Here is a 21,992-nt window from a genome sequence, read left to right as displayed (position 1 = left end):
TCCAGGAGCTGCAGAGCGCATCAAACTGTTGAGTCTGATAGGTTAAGAATTAATATGTCAACATGCTTTTAAAAATATGCATTTCTTTCAGTGAGACTGAGCATCTTTTCATATGTTGAAGGTACAGCTGCATTTCCTATTTCATGAGCAGTTCATTTTCCTACGTCCATTTTTTTTTTTAATGAGTTGATCTTAATTTTTGGAACCAATTCATGAAATGAGTCGCAAATATAGATTTCTCAGTTTGTCAGTTATGTCGTTGATTCTGGGTATGTATATATACATGTGAATATATGTATATACACATCTTTAAGAATATGAAAAAATATATATAATATACAAAAAACATAAAAATATATGAGTGTATATGTAGTATATACATTACTTTGTCATGAAGAGGGATTTTTTTTTCTCGAATAAAGTCAAATACATATTTTTTTTCCTTTCTGGGTTTTGAGTCTCTTTCCTTCTGGGCAGAGATAATTATTTCCATTTTCCAGAATAAGAAACTGAGACTAAGAAAGATTACATAGCTTATTGTCAGCAAATGTAGGATCAGAAGTTAGATTTTTATACACTAAAATAACTTAAATCTGAGGTTATAAGGGAACTGGGTGTCCTTCACTCTTTCAGATACACGGAAGTTCTATATTATTGTATGCAATAAAAATCTTAAAAGTAAACACTTTTTTTGGGATATTTCAGTAGAATCAAGGCTCTACTGATGAATAAAGGTCAGGCCACATGTAGAATTAAGCTGGGTTCCACTATTTCCATGACATGATTGCTTAGAGTCCCCCTAGATCTCTACTGCTGATGACACCATCTCTCGGGTGCCTCTGGTGGTCTGGGAGTTGTTAATAAGACTTTTCATAAAGAGTTTTACATCTCTGGAGATAAAGATCTTTTAAAAAGTACTTACCTTTGGTCTGGTCTAAACCGAGTGTCAGTAGGTGGTAATAAAGGCTTTGAAAATGGATCCATTTCATTTAATTCTAGTGCAAATTGTGTGAAGCCATAATATTGCTCATAGCCTTTTGGCATGGGGTCTAAAAGAAAAAGAAAGCATTCATCTCTAACTTGCCTTTCATTTACATTACATTTTAATTCCTTCACCTTTTTCATCTCAGACCAGCTATAATTTTTCTCTCTCAGTTTTAAATTCCTCCATTTCTATTAAAGTATTCTGGCTATCAAACTGGTGGTGACCATTCTTCTATAGATCTTTTTCTCCCGAAGTTTTCTTCTACCTACAAGGATAAGACCTCTTTTGTGTGGTCATATAGGGAATTTATGTAATGCCATGAAGTTTTTATACTGTGTAAGCTATAAAAAAAGTTTGTTACAAAAATAAACATGTTAAAAAGAACTCTGGGTCCATTTTTTTCCTGACTAACAAGACTCTCACTCTGTAGAATTGATTTTTCATTTAAAAGATGTCAAATCCTCCTGGAACTCTGTCTAGTTCCTAGAATAGTGCTGAACCCATAGCAAGTGGTCAGTGCTATTCTTTACTTCCATTCCTGCCCCCCCTTTTGTTTTACCAACTCTTGTCCCTGAAAATCTTATATATTTAAATTTATATCTAGTTCAGCAGAAGCCAGGAATAAATGGATTAAACCAGCAGAGAAATGCTGCCTGATGTAAAGGGTACAGAGAAAATGGAACCGAAAGAAGTAAGGCTGTTGGGCTACTGCCATATACAGGATGGGACCCTGGAGCTGTCCAGCTGCAAACACGGATTATCATTCAAGAAAAGGCAAGAATGAATGGGAAGGTGATTCAGAGATCATTAGTGCTGCCCTTCCCACCACAGGCCCAGACTACACAGGCCCAGGGGGGAAGGCTGCTTCCACCTTTCAAAGGGTGGGGCCACTGGTGGAGTTTCAACCTGCCATGCTGTCACCACCCAGCCTTAGGGACCTTGGGAGCAGAGCCACTGCCCCAAAGGATCTGGAGGGCGGGGCACTGAGCCAAAAAATATCATCTACTGTCTTAGGATCTAATGGCATTTGCTTTACTGGGTTTTAGACTTACCTGGTACCCATCATCCCTGTCTTATGCCTCCTTTTTGGAATGAGAATGTCTATCCTATACATGTCCTGCCATCGTATTTAGAAGCACATTTTGGCTTTATGGGTTCACAGCTAGAGAAGATGAATTATACCTCAAGTCTCACCCATACCTCATTTAGATGATATTTAGCAGAGACTTTGGATTTTAGACTTTAGAGCTGATGCTGGAATTAGTTAAGAGTTTGGGGGCTGTTAGGATGGAATAAATATTTTACATGTAAGGAGGGTGTGGCTTTGGGGGGCCAGGGGCAGTGTTACAGACTGAAGGTTTGTATCCTTCCAACATTCATACATTGAAGCCCGACCCCTTCACATGGCTGTATTTGGAGAGGGAGCCAAAGAAAGTCATTAAGGTTAAATAAAGTAGAAAGGGTGCGGCCCTGATCTGGAGGCTGTCTGTGAGCCAAGAGGAGGCCCTCCCCAGAGCCCAAATTTGCCAGCACCTTGATCTTTGATTTTCCAGCCCCCAGAGCTGTAAGAAAACACATTTCTGTTGTTTAAACCATCCAGTCTGGGACGCCTGCGTAGGTCAGTGGTTGAGAGTCTGCCTTCTGCTGAAGGCGTGATCCTGGAATCTCTGGATCATATTCCACATCAGGCTCCCTGTATGGAGCCCGCTTCTCCCTCTGCCTGTGTCTCTGCCTCTCTCTGTGTGTGTCTCTCATGAATAAATAAAATCTTAAAAAATAAAATAAGTCATCCGGTCTGTGGTATTTATTATAGCAACCCAAGTGGACTAATCCAAGTATATTGCCTTAACTTGAATCCCAGCTAAAAATCAACCTTTTTTTTACGCTTTTTTTTTTTTATATTGGGTAAATCAAATGTAGACAAATAAAATCCACTTCTAGCCTTAGCAGGCAGGCATTGCTTTCACATACAAATACACTTTCCACGAACTGTTCTGTAGACCCAGTTTTCCAAGCTTAGGGAGTCCTTTCTGTCTAATTTAAAATCTAATCTGCTATGTATCCTAGTCATGAAAATAGCAGCAAAGCTTCCTATCGTGCATTCAAAAATCCAGCCCAGTCTCCCAACCACAAGAGTAAAGACAGTGCTTCTTCTTGAAGATGGGCCAGCGACTCTTGTGGCCAAGGCAGAAACACAAAGTCAGTGAGCAACAACAAGAAGCGTAACAGCTCACACTGTGTGCTTTGTCAATGTGCTATTTTAAATCCCAGAGACAATGGCTGTTCTCATCTCTGATACACACTTTAAGCAAAGGATAGTGAGTGTCTCTCTGAACTTCAAAAGCTAGGAAGGTGGCCACTGGTGCCAATTCATTCTGGCTTCAAGGCTACCTCTGTGACAGTGGACGATACGTGGCTGCTACCTAGCAAAAGAGACACTGTTGGTTGCTTACCCTACAGTTATTTCCTTTTCTTACTTGCTAATGGGAAACTGATCTGTTCAAGTGGCATTGTGTCCTCCCTAGGGAGTGAATCTTCTTCTTCTTCTTCTTTTTTTTTTTTTTTTTAAGATTCTATTCATTTATTCATGAGAGACACAGAGAGGCAGAGACACAGGCAGAGGGAGAAGCAGGCTCCCTGCAGGGAGCCCGATGTGGGACTCGATCCCAGGACTCCAGGATCATGCCCTGGGTTGAAGGTGGTGCTAAACCGCTGAGCCATCCGGGCCAGCCCCTAGGGGGTGAATCTAAGCCCACCTGAATCTCTCCTGCCTATCCAGTTGCCCATGACCGACTCAAGCATGGGTTTGGACCCACTTGAAGCTGACAAAACTTAATGACACATTTGCTGGGGAATCCTAATAAATAGTTCATTCCTGAAAAAAGAGAGGCACAGAGAGGACAGTGCTTTTGTCCTCGCTTCTCCCCTGCCTAGTGAGCTGTCACATGAGGATATGATAGTGAATCATGATAAATGTTTTACACCCATGAACAGAGACATCACTGCCATATTGGGAGTGGAAGAATGTGGTTTATGCTCTTGACACAGGTAACTTGCCTGTGTAGCAGCAACAACTTGCCTATGTAAGGCCATCCAACCCCTTCCTGGTTAAGTAATAGCACACATCCTAATGGTTTAAGTCACTATTTGAATGGTTTGTTGTTGTTGTTGTTGTTTTATTTTGATCAGCCTAAAGTGTGCTAATGGTGGTATCTCAGAACAATAATTTATAATGTGGCCAAGACTTGGCAATATACTTATCAGATTAGAAGATGGAAAAAAGTCTTAAAATGTTTGGGGGGACATGTTATGAAGGTTTGGCTTCCCTGGCCCTTCTCCCCACAGCTGCAAGGGCTCAGTATTTTTCCTAGAATTACAGGAGAGATCAGAGTGGCTGATGGTATTGGGTGAATCTGGGAGACCCCTCACTTTGGAGAAGCCCCAAGTCACTCTTCTTGTCTAGTAACACTTTTCTCTTTATTTATTCCTCCTCTAGAATGACCTCTTGTACTTCACCGACACTCCTTCTCCATACCCAGGGTAGGCACAGGAGTGACATGCAGAGCCTGGAAGATTTCCTCGGAGACAGTGACCATGGATTGGCAATGGCTTTGTCCTGGGATTAAGAACCTAGGAGACCAACTGAGGTATGGATAAGCAGGAAGATGAGTCAGATAGGATTAGTGAATGAAAGAAGGGCTGGTCTCTTGAACAGAGTTCAAAGGTGGGAAATGTCAGAAAGGGAGACAGAACACGAAGACTCCTAACTCTGGGAAGCGAACTGGGGGTGGTGGAAGGGGAGGAGGGAGGGGGGTGGGGGTGACTGGGTGACGGGCACTGAGGGGGGTACTTGACGGGATGAGCACTGGGTGTTATTCTGTATGTTGACAAATTGAACACCAATAAAAAATGAATTTATTATTAAAAAAAAACAAAAACAAAAACAAAAACAAAGCAGGTAGAGGCTGCCCCTCTGCAGTTCCTTTGGCCATGTCCGCCCACCCCTTGCCCAAGACCGATTAACCCAAATACTAACTCGCTCTCCAGACACAAGCGGATGAGGAGGAGCCACCGCAGTAGATGCTTTCATGCCACTTCCCGAATAGCCGATGCACCGCCTTTCCATTCTTGTCAAACACTGTACCTTCAATCTCACGAGCATTAGTGCTCCAGTATTTTGCCTATGATTCAAATGAGAGTTTAGTCCTTTGGAGTCAACTTATTACAGATACAAGAGAAAAAAAAAAAGTAAAGAGAAAAAACCCCATAGGAATGATTCCACATTGCATTGAGTTTGCCAGTTCTGGGTTCTGGGCTTTTTTTTTTTTTAGTCATACTTTTAATGACTTAATAAAAATTAACACTAACCCTTTATTTATAGTTTGCAACGCAACAGCGTTTGTGAAAGATACAGGTTCCCCCCTATTTTTGCTACCTACAACATCAGAAGGAAAGGCTCAGGTCTCACACATTGGCCAAGTAATGTGGTTGGCTCCTAAGCCCCCTCCTCTGGCATAGCTGCTCCCTGGATGTCACTGCGGCTCTATTGCAATTGAAAAGTAACTCATTTTTTTTTTTTTCTTGGACAGTCTTTAGTAAACCACCAAAGGAGGCTCCTTTGTAAAGCACCCAATTTTCCATTTCTCCTATCATTTCTCCCCCAAACCAGATTTGTTAATTCAATCCCCTGGCACGTTATACAGCCCATATGTACCCTGTGGAGGGGTCCTGGTCTGAGAGCAGCTCAGCCCCGCGCAGCCCTGCGGGTTCCGTACAGTACCGCACGGTGGCCAGCAGAGGGGGGTCTAACTCCCTAGAGTTGATTTTTCCCCAAGTCTCCCAATTACCTGAACGCCCTAGAAAAATCTCTACGAAAGAATGGAAGGCATTACTTCATAAATCACAACTCCTAGTGCTATTTACAGCCCAAACAGAATCCATATTTGGAAACCAATAAAGCTGAGCGGCACTTTGGGGCCATATTCGGATGGTCTAGTTTCCTCATTCTTTGTCTCTGGGGAAGATGGGAAGGAGAGAGTGTAGCAGCATCACAGAGCTGAAGCCCAAACCTCAACCTGAAGTCTCTACTCACACAAAAGTGGAGGAAAAGGGAAACAAATGCTGTCTAGGTTCGTAAGTTTATTCCAAAGCAGGTGTCAGATTTTCTGTTACAGACATTTGCTGACCAATCCAATGCTGGCAATACCGTGGGATGCCCCAGAGGAAGGCAGTCATGCTCCACTGGGAACGGCTGTATCTGCTTTCAGATTCTCTCCCAACGGCAGAGGTACAGCCGATGTTCTAATTCCCTCCTCTCTCACAGCCACAGGAATCAATTCTCTTGCCCTAAGTGTGCAAGGACCAGGTGGGTGGTAGAAATGGGACTGAGCACCTTTCCTCGGGGAAGGTGCTGAGAAGTAGGTGCTCTCATCTGGACTGGGGGTGTAGATCCCCACTCCAGCTTGCCTTTTTCTTCTTTTTGCAGAGAGCCTGCATGAAGTTTTGAGGCAGATTCGTTTTTATTTCACCCTAAACACTATTAGCTTTTTACCTGTCTACATCCCAGTCTGAATTACAGGATATAAGAGAGATCCCAATCCACTTCTCTCCGTAGTGTCCCCTAGTATCAATAGGTGGTACAGAGAAGCACTGCATGAAATTCCACAATTAGAGCCTAATCTCTCTGCTTATGATTTTGATCCTAATTAAATGCAAATATTCCTGTAAGACCATTTTAAGTACATGAAATTTTTAAGGGCAAGAGGAATCTAAGGGAATCGAAGCATTTGGAAAGGTAAGCAGACTATTCCATGCTTTTGCCTTTGGCCAATCTGTTCATTTATCCTATGAATGTTCATGAGCCTTTCCAGACATCAGCCTACAGCAGTGAACAAGATTAGATCAGGGTTTTGCTTTTCCGGAGTCAGGGATGGTAAGGAGGTGCGGGGAACAGAAAATGAAAATACACAAGCAAACCAACAGCGAGCAAGCTAACTAGGGAGGAATAAAAACTCTGAAGAAAATGGGATATGACAGGAAGTAACTAACAAGGCAGGGCTGATGGTGGAAGGATCTGGGGAGAGGGGCCCAAGCAGAAAGGGGTGGAGTGAGAAAAGCCAGTGTGGTCAGAGGATGGTGGGGAGGGAAGGGGAAACGGGGTGGTGGGAGCTGAGGTAGGAGAGGAGTGAGTGTATGTGTGTGTGTGTGTGTACATACCTGTGCATGTACAGGTAGGTGTGTATGCGTGTGTGCACACACGGGTATGCACTTACAGCCATGCATAGGTGTGTTGCATGCACATATATGTGTTCACACACATACATACTTGCAGGTGTGCATGTGCGAACATAAGGGCTGGGTGGGCAGTGTATACTGCACAGGGTCTTGTGGGCCACTGTCAGGAGGCAGGCTTTTATACTGGGAAAGATGAAAGTTGTTGGAGGATTTTTGTGATATACAGCATAACTTCCTTTTTTTAAATTCTAGTAAAATAGACATAACAAAATGGACCATTTTAACCATTTCTAAGCATATAATTCAGTGACATTAAGCACATTCATCATGTTGTATAACTTACATCATCATTATAAATTTCCAGAACTTTTTCATCTTCCCAAACTCAAACTGTGCATCCATTACACACTAACTGCCATTACCCAATCCTCCAGCCCCTGGCATCACCATTCCAATTTCTGTCTCTAGGAGTTCAACTGCTCTAGGTACCTCATACAATATGCATCCTTTTGTGTCTAGCTTATTACACTCAGCACATTGTCCTTAAGTTTCATCCATACTGTAGCATGATGAGTTATGTTTTAAGAGGGTCCCTTTGGCTGCTGTACTGAAAGACAGATCATTAGGGAGTATGAGTGGAAGGAGGAAGGCCAGAGGGGCCATGGCCCTGATCCAGGTGAGAGAGGTTGGCAAGGGGACACCAGGGAGTCCCTGGCATTACTGGCCTGATGGTGCAAAGGGGAAGGTGAAAAGTTCCCTGAGATATCCTGTGCCCTCAGGCCCCAGCTCTGCCAAGGCCTTTCCAGGGTCAAGCTCATGGGGCCACTTGGGTTACCTTTATAAAATTCACTTTGCAGTGGCAGGAGTCATCATTCAGGTTCTTGATGACAATCTCTCCATAGTGCTCAATCCATCTCTGCCCACTTAAGATGTTATGGATGCAAGAGGTCACTTTGTTCCACTCAAAATGATCTCCAAAGCTAAAAAGGAGGAAACAGTGACGTTAACAATTCCCAGAAGAGATAGCAGTGAATGCAAACAAATATCGCTATTTAAAAAAATAAGTCACAGTGAATTACTCATTCCTCCATTTATGGAAGCAGCATTGACTGGGCGCCTAAGCCGTGCTGGGCTTTCAGAGCTTCCACTCTCCAAGGAGACATGCATGCCACAGAAGGCCATGGCAGCCAGAATCAGGCACTCTGGAAGCTGCCAGGGACCTTACCAGAAGCTGGTGAGCTCCTGGAAAAACCCACTCTCTCCTTGGAAAGAGGAGAAAACTGAGAGCCAGAGATGACTTGCCTAAGTCAGCAAACTGGAAAGAAAAGGGAAGAGGCAACGGGGAAGGTGTGGGGATCTTTTACAATCTGCTCTCTCTCTACACACATACACACGTGCATACACACAGAGATATGTGTATGTGTATATGCAGAGCCATGCATCTACCTTATATATAAATCTTAAGATACACATATCTTAAATCTTCTTATAATGAGAAAGTATTCAGATGCTACTTACAGAGTCATACAACAGTTATGAGGATAATGGTAATGAGACCAAACACTTACATGGCATAGACCCTGTGCTAAGTACTTTTTTTTCTATGCTTTACGTATATTATCTATTTAATCTTCACAACAGCCCTGCGAAGTAGGTGGCTTATTATTCCCATTTTATAGATGAGGGAACTAGTGATCAGAAGGGTTAAGTAACCTGCTCAAGGATCTGCAGTTAGTAAGCAGCAGTGAGCACATGAGTCCTGTTGGCCCTGTCCCAGGAGCCACCCTTAGAGCCAATTTGCTTTCTAAATGAGTATCAATAATCTCTGTTAGATCAAGATCATATTTTTCTTAAAAGGAATTTTGACAGTGAGGTAGGACAACAAACGAAAGCAAAACTACCATTCTTAATTTTGTTAAAAGGGGAACTGAATTTTTAAAAAGCTTCTATTCAGGGAACTTTGGATTCCAGGTAGCATTCCTATTTGAAGGAAAGAAAATGTGAGCTTGTCAAAATGAGCTAAATTTGAACTTACTATCAAACCAATTAAAAGAAAACAAACAAACATGTACTCAATACCCTCGAGGATAAATGGGAATGCCATTCTTAAAGCTGTATCTTGGCCCTAAATTCTATACAGTTCTTAACCACAGAAGAACTTACGCTGGTAGAGTCACATGGGTCGTGCCAATGGGAACAATTTCCATGGATTTGCCCCAGAATTTGTTTTTCCATCTCACATCTGAAATGAAATACCAATTAGTACATATTTGGCAGGAGAGCTACATTCTTAGACTGGATAAATGATCAATCAGTATATAGAACAATCTTTTCATAATAAAATCCATTATCATATAGAATAACTTTTCATTCAGTGTAAGTACCATTGGGTAGCTGGAACAGAATCAGGAAAACTAAAATTATAAGATAAAGTCCCTCCCTTTAAGAACTCACAGTATATAAGGCAGACAAAAGTGAAAACAAGTAATGTTCAAACAGAGAGCCACAGGCTATAACTGAGTATGTTGTAAGATGAAATGGAGCCAGAAACAGGAATGATCAGCATGCTTGGGGAAAGCATCAGGAGAGGCCTGTCTGAAGGGGCCACTTAGCCTGGGCTTTGAAGAATAAGCAGGAGTTCACCAGGCAGAGAAAAAGCAATATAAAGCAGAAGACAGCTTGTCCTAAGGGAGAGATGTATAAGAGAACAGGGTGTGCTTCTGTCTCATGGGTCTTGGATTGTTTAGAAAGAAGAGCAGAGGAACAGATTGAGTACAAAAACAGTGGGCTCAGAAGCCAGGCTAAGAAATCTGGTTTACATGCACTAGGGGAAAATAAAATGTTTATTTAGCCAGAAAACTCATGTGATTAGATACAGACTTTGCAAAGATAATTGGGAGTAATATGGAGAATGGACCAGGAGCACAAGAGATGAGGAACAAAATGAGGAGTTACAAGGCTGCTGTAATTGTTCAAGGGATAAGTGAGGGTGAAGTAAACTGAGACAGTAGCAGATAGAAGGGAATGATCCCAGAACCATGAAAGACATAGAAATAGAACTAGTTCACAAATTAGATGCAGATTCTGAAAGACAGGGAGAATTTGTAGACGATTTCATATTTTTCTCATTTGCATAAGTAATGATGGCACCAACAAGGAGATCAAAATAGAATAGAATAGAAATAGAATTTTAGGAAGGATGGCAGAGACAGGTGATCCCTCTGACTGCCACATGACAATACACAGACCACAGGGGAGCAAAGGTAAAAGCAAGGATGCCAGTAGGGGGCCATGGCCGTGACCCAGAAGAGTGATAGGGCTCGACCAGGCAGCCCCAAGCCACATATACATGATTCCACTTTTATAAAATATCCAGAATAGGCAAATCTATAGATAGAAAGTACATAAGAGGTGGCCTAAGGGTAGAAGAGGTTGATGGAAATAGGAAGTTGGGGTAATGGGTGGGTATTGGTTAAAGGGAGTCCTTATTGGAATGATGCAAAATTTTTTTTTTAAGATTTTACTTATTTATTTATTTGTTTATTTAGAGAGCTCACATGGGGGAGGGTGGAGCAGAGAGAGAAAGAGAGGGAGGGAGAGAGAGAGAGAGAGAGAGAGAGAGAGAGAGAGAATCTCAAGCATACCCTGCACTGAGTGCAGAGCCTGATGCAGGGCTCAATCCCATGACCCTATATTGTGGGGTTTATAATATACATAAATAAAATGTTATGTCCACAGTAGCACAAAGGTTAGGAGAAGGGAAGTGGAAGTATACTTTTGCAAGTTTCTTATACTATTTGTGGGGTGGCATAATATTAATTGAAGACAGACTATGATATATTAAAGATACATAATACAAATCCTAAAGTAATAACTAAAAAATGAAACAGAGGTATAACGAATAGGTCTGCAAAGGAGATTTGATGAAATCATAGAAAGTACTCAGTCCAAAAGAAGGCAGAAAAAGGAAAAATAAAGGGAGCAAAGAATAGATTCAACAAACAGAAAACAAATACTAAGAGGCCACATTAAACTCAATTACATCAAAAATAAAAATAAATGTAAATGGTTTAAACAACCTGATTAAAAGGCAGAGAAATGTCATATTGGATTAAAAGGAAGATCTGGGAGTCATGAGCCTATGGGAACAGGTGGGATGGCCCAGAAAAGGCTGGTGAGGAAGAAAAGAAGGGGGCTAAGGAAAAACTGTTGTATAAGGTAAGGGGCACACAGAAACTACTTGGAGAAAATCCTTCCCATTACCTAATCTATAACTTAAAAATAAAATAAAGTGTTTATAGTGTCAATGACACTTAGTAATTAAAAGGTTAGAGATCTTAAGAATTATTCCCAGAGGGTTTCAGTGAAAGCTGGAGACATTTCTAATCAAGCTTCAATTCTAAACTTTAATAGCAAAGCTTCAGAAAAATTAATATGGTACTTGTAAATTACACTGGTAATATTGCCCCCAGAGCAAGGAACTGGGTAACTGGGGACCTGGGTGGGGGAAGGAACTTTTAAAAAAATTTTTTTTTATTTATATGTTTTTATTTAAATATTTACATATATATTAAAATATATATTATATATAATATATTATAAAATATATATATACCTTAAAAACAAATTTTATAGATTTTTAAAATTATTTTATTTTTTTAAGATTTATTTTTATTTATTCATGAGAGACACAAAAAGAGAGAGGCAGAGACATAGGCAGAGGGAGAAGTAAGCTTCTCTCAGGGAGCCCGATGGCAGGACTGGATCCCGGATCCTGGGATCATGCCCTGAGCCAAAGGCAGACGCTCAACCGCTGACCCACCCAGGTGTCCCTATAGATTTTTTTTAAAAGGCAAAGGTGTAACCTAGTGTTATCACTGTCAACAGAGAAAAATGCTTTAAAAACTGGTGTGTGCTCATTGTTTAAAGAGCCAGGATGCTCACATTTTCCTTGTATAGTACACTCTGCCTTTTGAATAAATATATTAAGTTAACAAAATTAATTAATCCATTTAGGAAACATTTGCTGTCTTACTTATTCTACAGAACAACCCACCCTCCTTCCAAATCCAAAATACAAACTGAATATAGAGACAACCTCCAAACCAAAAAAAAAAAAAAAAAGAGTCAGAAATCTAAAATGTGCTGTCTAGAAAAAAATTAAAACTTTCAAAAGCAAAAAGAACTCTGTTGTCTAGACTCTGATAAACATCTGTAAATATTTAGTGTCTCTTGAAATACACATGGCATTAGAGAAATGTTACACAAGGAATTAGAGAAATGAAATACACAATGGATTAGAGAAAAAGTTACAGGAATAAATGGTGGTGGCCCAGACAGAGATAAAGAATTTTTTTTAAAGGGGGAAACAACTAAATTATCTTTCTAAATCCTTATTTATGAAGTAGGCAAGTATCGGTAATTGTTCAGGGAGGAGAGGCAAGAACAGCAAGTGGTGCAGATCCATGCAACAGGGCCCAAGTCTGGGCCCATTTTTTACCTTAACAAGCATCTGCAGTAGTTCCTGAATGAAATAAATCTGACATTACAAAAGATGATGAAAGACTAAATACATGAGCACATTACCTTGCCAGAAAACAAAATTTCCAGACTCAGCATGACATGCAGAGATAGGTGGATGGTGGCTGACCTGATGGAAACAAAGGCCAGAAAATAAAAATTAATTCATTTTTGTGTCTCATGAAATCCTTTCCTTTGCCCTTGCCTTGAAAGTTAACACAGTGGGCAGCGTCTAAGTGAATGAAAACTTTAGCTTTCCTTCAACAAATCTGTCCTCAAGAGGGCGCTCCTGATACGGTCAGCCCCAATTTGTTCAAGTTCCTAAGGCCTGGGAAGATAAGAGGTGAATGAACTCACCAGTGGGGAAAAATTAAGAGAGGGAGACAAACTCCTAACTCTGGGAAACAAACAAAGGCTTGCTGAAGGGGAGGTGGGTGGGGGGATGGGGTACCTGGGTGACGGGCACTAAGGAGGGCACTTGATGGGGTGAGTTCTGGGTGTTATACTATATGTTGGTAAATTGAATTTAAAATTAAAAAATTTTTTAAAGAAATTAAAAAAGAAAGAAAGAACGAAATCAGGTGAATGGAAACCTCCAGAAGTATGGGAAAAACAGCCAAAGGGCAAATGTTGAAGATAGAGACACATTTTGAAAGATATGAAAATGAAAGTACGGTCAAGCAAGGAATGCCTGCTCTTAAACCATATAATCTGACAGTGGATACCAATGTAATAATCTCTATTAGCTGCTGTGAAGGTATCTGCAAATGTTTTAATTAAAATACCAGATAATAGATATTTTTAAATGCTACTCCTGAGCAATGCAAAAATGCTCTTGGCTCAGCAAGTTTTGCTCTCTTGAAAACCCTGCATTACAAAACTCAGCCCCTTTTCAAATCACCTGTAAGAACAGATCCAAGATAATTTTTTAAAAGAATAATGTTTCTATTTAAAAAAAAAAAAAGGGCCAAGCAGTTATTAAAGAAGCGTTAATCAACTGGTAACAAAAATATTTTAATCATTTTTTTGTCAAGATAAAAATATCTTGAGTAAATATGTAATTTTGTCCCAGGAAAGAGAATTCCTGTAATGGACACGGTCTCACATTTCCCTGTGTTTTGTCACTGGGGTCATTACTTCTGTTCTATTCACTAATGAAGAAGCTAATGAGAAAATGGTTCCCGAGTTGGATTTCTTCATTATCTTAGTAACTCAAGGCAAGTGAGTGGTGTCCGTACCATGATTATAATTCAGTACCAGTGAAACCAGAGTAATGTTACCAGCAGTGTTTCAAAACATCTCTGACTTAGCTGGCTCTTAGGAAAAGTATCTTACATTTAGAGCAGCTAGCCTAGCTAACGCCTTCATACTACACAGGAGGAGACCAAAACCAGAACAATTCAGTAATGCTTCCTAAACACACCGACAGGGAAGAAACAAAGGTAAAACCCAGCATCTTGGGTGTACATCATTGGTTTTCAGTGGGGAAGTGACACATCTTCAACCGTTCACCTTGCTCCGGACCCTCAGCTGTAATGAGGAACACAGTCTGGAAACCACTTGTATGTGCCTGCCACTTTAGGTGGAGAATTCAAGGACAGGCTAATCTAGAATCGTGCCACATGCACATTTAACTGGTGGAATTTTAACTGTACCAGCTTGACTCAAAGAAAAGTAGAGACAAAGATTTCAATAGTTCCATGCATCTTTCAGGTCTCAAAGAACACAAATGGCAGATCTGATATGAGGTGGGAGATGCAAATTTGCTACCCCTTGGATGGTTTTCATTCCCATAGGCCTCTTAAGAACGTAGCCTCTCTTCGTGTCTATGAGATTTCCCAGGGCAATTTTCACTTCCAGCACGATTTAAAAGCCTAAGTCCTAAAATGCAACTCTCTGCTGGCCTTCATTGCCTTTTTTCCATTGAACTCCTTGGAGACACTTTATATTACAAAATGCTGCATCCCTTGTTCCTCCTCCCTCCCTCACCAGCTCTCAATGTAAAGAGTGGAGTTAACTTTGAAACCTTGGCATCATATAAAACTGATTCAGGCAAGAAAACACCTATACCCTATTTCTCCCTTTCCTTCCCTTGCCCCTTGCCTACCCCACAGTGCAGCAGGTGAGGAGCTATGGAAAGTTCCCCTTTCCCCATAACATAGGCATATTTTCAAGTAGACTATTAAAAGTAGATCATAGTTATTCTCACAGAAACAATGTAGTAAAAAACGTAGGGATCACAGCTTTGATCAAGAGCTTGGCCATTTTATAGGTGTGCCAAATGTAAACATCAAAGCAAAATACAGTATATACAAACTATAAACTTCCTCTGTAATAATTTTAAATCCCATAAAATAGGGACATATTATCCATATGAATTATAAAAGAAATCCTATCATACCATAAAATATATATATGTCCCATAAAACTGCAACTTTGACCTTCTAAAGCTCTCGTGTCAGATACAGGAATCCGTGCTTAGCAGAATGCTTTTATATGGATTCAAAAGCTGCTTTCTGAATGAAAATAAGGTTTTTGAATAAGAGTATTATAATAATAATAATAATTGATATTTATTCAAATAAATGTGACTTTGTTTATCTTTTTCTGGCTTAAGAGGGCCTTTGGGAGTGATGTATTTCGCACACGATGCTTTTAAGAAGTTTACAAAGCTTCCCAGGAAAATTAAAGTGATTTATCATTTTTCTTCGATACATTTTCTCACAACAGGTATTTACTCATGTAATATTTCTGGAGCATCTGCCGTGTGCTGTACTAGGGTCAGGGAGTAAGGGAGCCTTCTAGAGTCCCAGACGTGTAGGTCCTAACTCAGCAACATCATCTATTGGCCAAAGGGCCTTTTTAAGCCCTCCGAGCCTGAGTTACCTCATCTGTAAAATAGGGCTAATACCATGGGCTTTGCAAACACAAAGATGACATGTATAGTGTTATAGGATCCTATGCTGTGTAGGAAGTGGGCAGTGGCTACCTTGTAGCCATTTTTCATGAGTAGTATTCCCATTTAGTTATCATAATGACCTTGTGCCTTCGCTAGCCTTATTTTATAAATTAGGAAACAAAGAACCTGTCCAATGCTACACAGTTAATGAGTGACAAGGGGTGGCACTTTAAGCTAAGGTCCTCTGATTTCAGATCTAATGCTTTTTTTCTTTATGTCCCGGTTGCCTCTCTATGGCTGCTTTCAAAGCTGGGCTCTGGTCCTCCCAATGCCTCCGTACACCATTAAGATCCCATCTCATGGATATTTAGACAAAGAATCTTTTGAGTCTGACCTTCCAATTTCTCTGAGTCTCATTTATTTCATTGTAAAATGAGGTCGGAGGGTACTTCTGACTTCCAAATGCCTCAAATCTAATATCTAATTCTCAGTGTCTCTTCAAATCCCAGCATCGGTGGATGTCGGCCAACTGGAAAAAGATTATACTAAGGCTTTGACTAACTCAAAGGCCCATTGAAAGGGGGGTAATTCAAGGCTCATAATTTAATTTTTGTTGATGGCCATCTTTCTAAAATCCACAGGAGTGGAGAATGATGAGCACATTTTAACCTTAGTGTGGGACTTAGTTGACTTTTTATTCTTGTTACATATTAATCCAGACGTAACCCAGAAAGGTATCATATTTTGAGTCTGAACTGACCCAAGCCTGAAGCAGACACTGACTGTCAGTATACTGGATAAATCCAATCGACATAGGCTTTTAGCATCCCTCTCTATCTCTTCCTCTCCAATCCCAAATAAGAGCAATTTCCAATTTGTAAAGATTCCCAAACATTCAGGAATTTAGTATATATGGTTCTTCTTTTTAAAGATTTTATTTATTTATTCCTGAGAGAGGCAGAGACACAGGCAGAGGGAGAAGCAGGCTCCATGCAGGGAGCCTGATGCGGGATTTGATCTCAGGACCCCAGGATCATGGCCTGAGCCAAAGCTAGACGCTCAACTTCTGAGCCACCCAGGCATCCCTAGTATATATGGTTTTTATTGTGCAGGCATTTATATGTATCTTTGTTTCTATAAGCCCAGAGTCAGTGAATTCCCCGACTAATTGAGAATTCCTGTGGTTTATTTGTATATCTCAAGACTTTCTTCACCCTGGCCTGATCATTTTTGATTTATGCTTTGAATGTACTTTATAAAAGAGGTGAGTGGTATAGGGGAAGCAGATGGGGAAAGACTATATTTAATATTTGAGTATTTTTGTGACTATATCTTTTTGAGATTTAGAAAAATATCCCTTAAATACATCACTTCTGCAGCTGCCCAAAGATGTAACTATACAGTCTACCTAGTTCCTAACTTGCCTCTGAACTTGATGGGCAGCTTGTAGAAAAGAAGACAAATGCCAGGTGAGAAATCATGCAGGTACCAGGTGAGAAATCCCATGGCATTCCCCATTCACTGACTGCCTTTGATGTGTCAGGCACTGTCCTAATCACTGGTGATATAATGCGAAACAAATGAAACAAAAATCTTTAGCCTCTTGGGGTTTACATTTTAGTGCAGGAGTGGGAGAGATAGATAATAAAGAAATAAGGACATAATTTATAAGTAGTAACGGATGTTAAGCAGAAGAATGCAGGGCATGGGGGGGGGGTGGTAAGTGGGCGTGCTATTCCAGACAGGGTGGTAGGGGCAGGACTCTCTACAATGGAATCATCTGGGGCTAAGAGAAATAAGAAGTTAGCCATGTGGAAAACCGGGAGGAAGGCATTCCCAGCAGAGGACACAGGCATTGCTCAGGGCTGGCAAACGCTCCGTATGTTTTAAGGGAGGCAAGAGGCCAGTGTGGCTGAAGCTAAATGAGCAGGGGTGGGAGAGGCATGCTTTCTGGGGCTAGCATCTTTGTGGGGGGGGGGGGGTGCTTTGTGGGGCCATGGCCAGGACTCTGGATTTTATTCCAAGTGACATGGGAGATCATTGGAGGGTTTAGAGCAGGTGTTCCTCCTATTGGAAGCAATCGCTCTGGCTGTTGGGTGAAGAATTGGCTATGGAAACCAGCACCGGTGAGGGAGGCAGGGACAATAGGTGGCTGTGTAAGGCATGCTTCGGGGGGAAGCCCCCAGGATTCACTGATGAATAGGATATGAATTCTAAGAAAAAGCTATTAAGGATGATGCCACAGATGCTGGCCTGATTTTTTGGGAGAATGCCGTTGCCAACTATATTCTCTTCCCCCACGTTCAGAGTTAACCAGTTTGTTTGACAAACAATGGCTTCTTGCCCAAACCAGAAACAAAAACACTTTATGTGATGACTTGACCTAGAAGTGGAGAGCACTGGTTTAGCTGCCTTGTATTTGATCTGTTGCTAGTTTTATTTGAACAGCCTGAATTTCCCTTCTGATAACGTCTTTAAATAAGATGCCACTGTAATCAGTAGTGACTAACTCTGCCTACTAGCAGATAAAAGAGCTATTTTATCATGAGCCAGCGTGCAGGGAGAGAAGTGATAGGTATGGTATTTATAAGTCTGTCCAAGAATGTATGTTCAGAGTTCTCGTGATGAGTAACAGAAAAGCAAGGAGAGCTGAGGCCAGAGAGCAAAGGAAAAAAAAGACTTCATTTGAAACTTTGATAGTTTAGTTACTTCCAATAACTCCATTTAGCTTTCCCAGCACAAATTCTCAAAGTGCATGGCTGGGGGGAGCGGGGCCCGAGGGGAATGCATGGTTAAAATGACTCCAACAGGGATCTGACAACCGAAGTTCCAGATCATCAGGAAGAGCCACGTTTAGGTAATAGCTTAACTGTGGATCCTTTAGATCCCAAACCTTTCCCAAAGGTATAAAAAGAGAAGCAGCTTTCTGAAACCACCCAGTCTCCAGTGAGGCTCAAAACCCATTCGTTAGCAGCCTGCCAGGCAGCAGAAACCAAGTAAGGAAGAACTTGTCAGCAGGAGACTCAGTCCCTGAGGAGAAAAAGGAAGTCCTTTCTGAATTCCCCCTTTTTCTGAGCTTGTTCAGACAGCCAAGGCTGCATCACATTTCTTGGCACAAATTGAACTGCTCCCCTGAGAAGGTGGAACCGCCAGAGGGTAGAAGAGAGGCCAGGGATGGTTATGATTTACTCCTGAACGTTGTGCATTCACAAAGGCCACTCCCCAGACCACAACGGGAGCTGGGAACAAAGTCCCAGCTGAGTTTGGAGGATGAAAGGTCTAAGGGACAATGGCAGACAAAGTCCCAAAGTCTGATCGGCATTCAGAACACTTTTTCCCTTCAGCAGCCTATGACCTGGCAGCTCTGAGCCCAGTAACTATACCTACGAGAGACCCCAAGAAAGGAGAGGAAGGGAGGCCACTGGGGTGAAACAGAGGGAGTCAGCTGCATGGGGCACTGGGAGAGGCTGACGCTCCAGGCCTGCTTCCCTGCCTCTAACTGATCCTCGCTTCACCTGCCACACAGCAGGTATTTTGAAGATCAAATAGATCCTGTACGTTTGAAAAGCATAAAGCATTCTGCAAACCTAACGGTTCATTATTGTGGGAAAAATTTGAGGAGCAAATGCTTTCTCTGGTTTCTGACCACATGAATCATTTAGATCTGCATTTTGGGGTCTTTGAAAAGGTGAGAGACAATACAGAGGAACAAGCTGTGATGTAACCAAACTCTGTGAAGAAGCAATTACTTCAATTTCTTTGGCCACTGACTACTTCAAACACCCACATTCCCAGCCAAACCCCAAGACAACTACATCTCTGAGCTAAAGGCTCGGAGAAAATGAATAGATGTCGCTTTTCAAATCTAGAAAATTCCACAGAGACCCTTGTTTCCTTCCAGGTCCTTTCACTGGGATATATGAGTTCCATCAACATCGTTGTTTGAATAAAACTCCACCCAAAAATACTAATTTGGGAGTCCTACCTGTTTATTACATTAATCATTCAGTAGGTAGAGAGGTACACAAGAAAGCAAAGCAAGCCCCAAACTCCGAAAGCTGCAGCATATCACCTACACATAATGCATGCTGGTAGGGTCTCCATCAAGGTAGAATGTCTCCCGGGCCAGAAGCAGAAAGAGCCATACTGGCAGGTCCCAGCATGAAACACAATAAATAGTCTGGCACTCTCTTTCATTGTGTTAAATTAGAAGCTCTTCATGCACAAAGAGTCAGAGGTCAGCGTAAACAAGGGTGAGAAAGGCAGTGCAGGAGGCTGAGCTGACGTGTCTCCTGGGGCCCAGGAGGGTCCCAAACGCCTTCCACTCTGGGGGCGGTAGGCAGCCGAGCGCCTCAAATTCAATAGCCACTTGTCCTTCTCATTGTACATGTACCTGGTGATTAAATTCTGGTTTCCCAAGTAATCTGTTCATGGAGAAAGTATGCCTGGCCATGTGACCAAGGCCTTCTGGGCCCCATGGTAGGTCTATTTTTTAGAATTTAAAATTCACAGAAATAAATAAATAAATAAATAAATAAATAAATAAATAAATAAATGTCACAGAATAGCATTCTAGGTTGTACATCAATTTCTTAAAGGCTTAGCTGGGGTGACTCCGTCCTTGAGAGACTCATCCATTCTTGGGTGTTGTAAAAAAACCAACTCTCTGAGGCCATAAGGCTAAGTTCCAGACAGATGAAGTGGCTCCATCACGATCAGGACTGGTGGTGCACTACACAGCTGGCTTTCCGTCAGACACTCACCAGGGACAGAATGCCCCCTTCAAAGCACTTGAATTAGTAGAAGAGATCTATCTTATTTGCTATTCTTAACACTGCATAAAAAGCAGTTTTTAAAGCTGCCCCTAAAGATGAGAGCAATAACCATGTACTGAGCATTTACTGTCTTCGGTATAAGTATTCTTTATCTCAGGGTAGTATTTCACTTGAGCCTTACTGCAACCTATGTGTTAAGCATTATCATTCCTATTTTATAGATAAAGACATTATTGAGGCTCAGAAAGTTTACATAGCTTATACAAGGCCACACACAGAGGAAGTGGTGGGGTCAGGGTGTGAAAGCAGGTCAACATTACACCCAGCACACCCGAGACTACGAACAATGGCCAGGATCCCTTTCTTGCTTATTTCCTCGGGATCCATTGCATGGAACCAAAGACTGAGTTATGTAATGCTCTTTCTGTCTTTGTGCACACGTGCCCACGAGCTCTGCTTTCTCTCTCCATGTCACCATCAGAGGTAGGCAAGCAGATCCTGAATTTGGCCCTGCCCTGTCAGGGGCTCATGGGATGGAAGCACAGCTTTACGCAAGCTCATGTTACTACTCTTTTCTTACACCATTCATCCTGCCCTGATTGTCTGCTGTAGTCTGGGCTATTTTGGGCCTTTATTTTTTCACATGAGTGCATATAATGCCATGGTAACCCAATTATATTTTCATTTATTCTCTTTCCATTTTAACTTTAGTATTTAAATAACCCAGTTGAGTTTGAATCAAATTATCTTTTCCTTTTAACTACTGATTTAACTCTCACTTCCCCAATATCAGTATTTAATTTGTTTTAGCTTCTAACTGAAAATCTACTAAAAATGTGCTTTGGGATTATCGTATATTCATTTTCCTTTGAGTTTCAGAGAACACTGCTAGTAATTGACAGTCAAGACCAGCACCATCCTCCTAAGTCTCTCACCACCTTTCCTTTCCTATCCCCCAAATGCAAAGCCATTGATCAAGGAGGCAGCAAGATAACAGGAAGGAAAATAATATGCTAGCAACCCACCCATTTTCCCTTAGTTTCCTAAGAACTAGGAGAGAGGTGTATCAAAGCAATGGTGTTTAATATTCCCAGGCTGACATTTAGGGATACGAGGAGGGTGGATGTGTTGAGTCATTGTTTCAACTAGGGGTGAAAGGATTATTTTTTATTTTCAGTATCAGTGCATCCTATTTTAGCTAAACAATTGCTTACTGACAGATATTTGGGATGTTCCCAATATTCCACTATTACAAACTATGGTGTCATGCAGCAATAATGACAGCAACCACTCATGTAACACTTTATGTACCAGACACCATTCCGAGTGCATGGTAGAGAGTATCACTTATTTTTAAAAATTTTTTACAAGATTTTATTTATTTATTTGACAAAGAGAGAGCACAAGTACGTGGAGCAGCAGGCAGAGGGAGAGGGAGAAGCAGGCTCCCTGCTGAGCAGGAAGCCTGAGGTGGAGCTCAATCCCAGGACCCGGGGATCATAACCTGGGTCATAACCAACTGAACCACCCAGACGCCCAGAGAGTATCTCACTTAATCATCACAAAGCCATCTGAGGTC

General features: G+C 41.4%; 1 protein-coding gene across 10 annotated transcripts in view; it reads right to left on the bottom strand.

Moving 5' to 3' along the window:
• The window catches only part of OSBPL3 (oxysterol binding protein like 3), a 177,785-nt gene that overhangs the window by 8,180 nt on the left and 147,613 nt on the right, over nucleotides 1-21,992 (bottom strand). For all 10 annotated transcript variants that reach the window (XR_012010850.1, XM_072783731.1, XM_072783734.1 and 7 more), the window contains 5 exons: nucleotides 12,806-12,869; nucleotides 9,383-9,461; nucleotides 8,055-8,199; nucleotides 5,022-5,166; nucleotides 923-1,049 (listed from right to left, as the gene is read on the bottom strand). Coding sequence is in view for 9 of the 10 variants with exons in the window: in XM_072783731.1 (XP_072639832.1) it covers nucleotides 923-1,049; nucleotides 5,022-5,166; nucleotides 8,055-8,199; nucleotides 9,383-9,461; nucleotides 12,806-12,869 (560 nt within the window). In the remaining variant the exon portion in view is untranslated. The remainder of the gene's footprint in view (nucleotides 1-922; nucleotides 1,050-5,021; nucleotides 5,167-8,054; nucleotides 8,200-9,382; nucleotides 9,462-12,805; nucleotides 12,870-21,992) is intronic.

This window comes from Canis lupus, chromosome 18, assembly GCF_048164855.1.
Source record: "Canis lupus baileyi chromosome 18, mCanLup2.hap1, whole genome shotgun sequence".
Taxonomy (NCBI): domain Eukaryota; kingdom Metazoa; phylum Chordata; class Mammalia; order Carnivora; family Canidae; genus Canis; species Canis lupus.
Note: the sequence above shows the minus strand (reverse complement) of the source record. Positions and strands in the feature narration are given on the sequence as shown.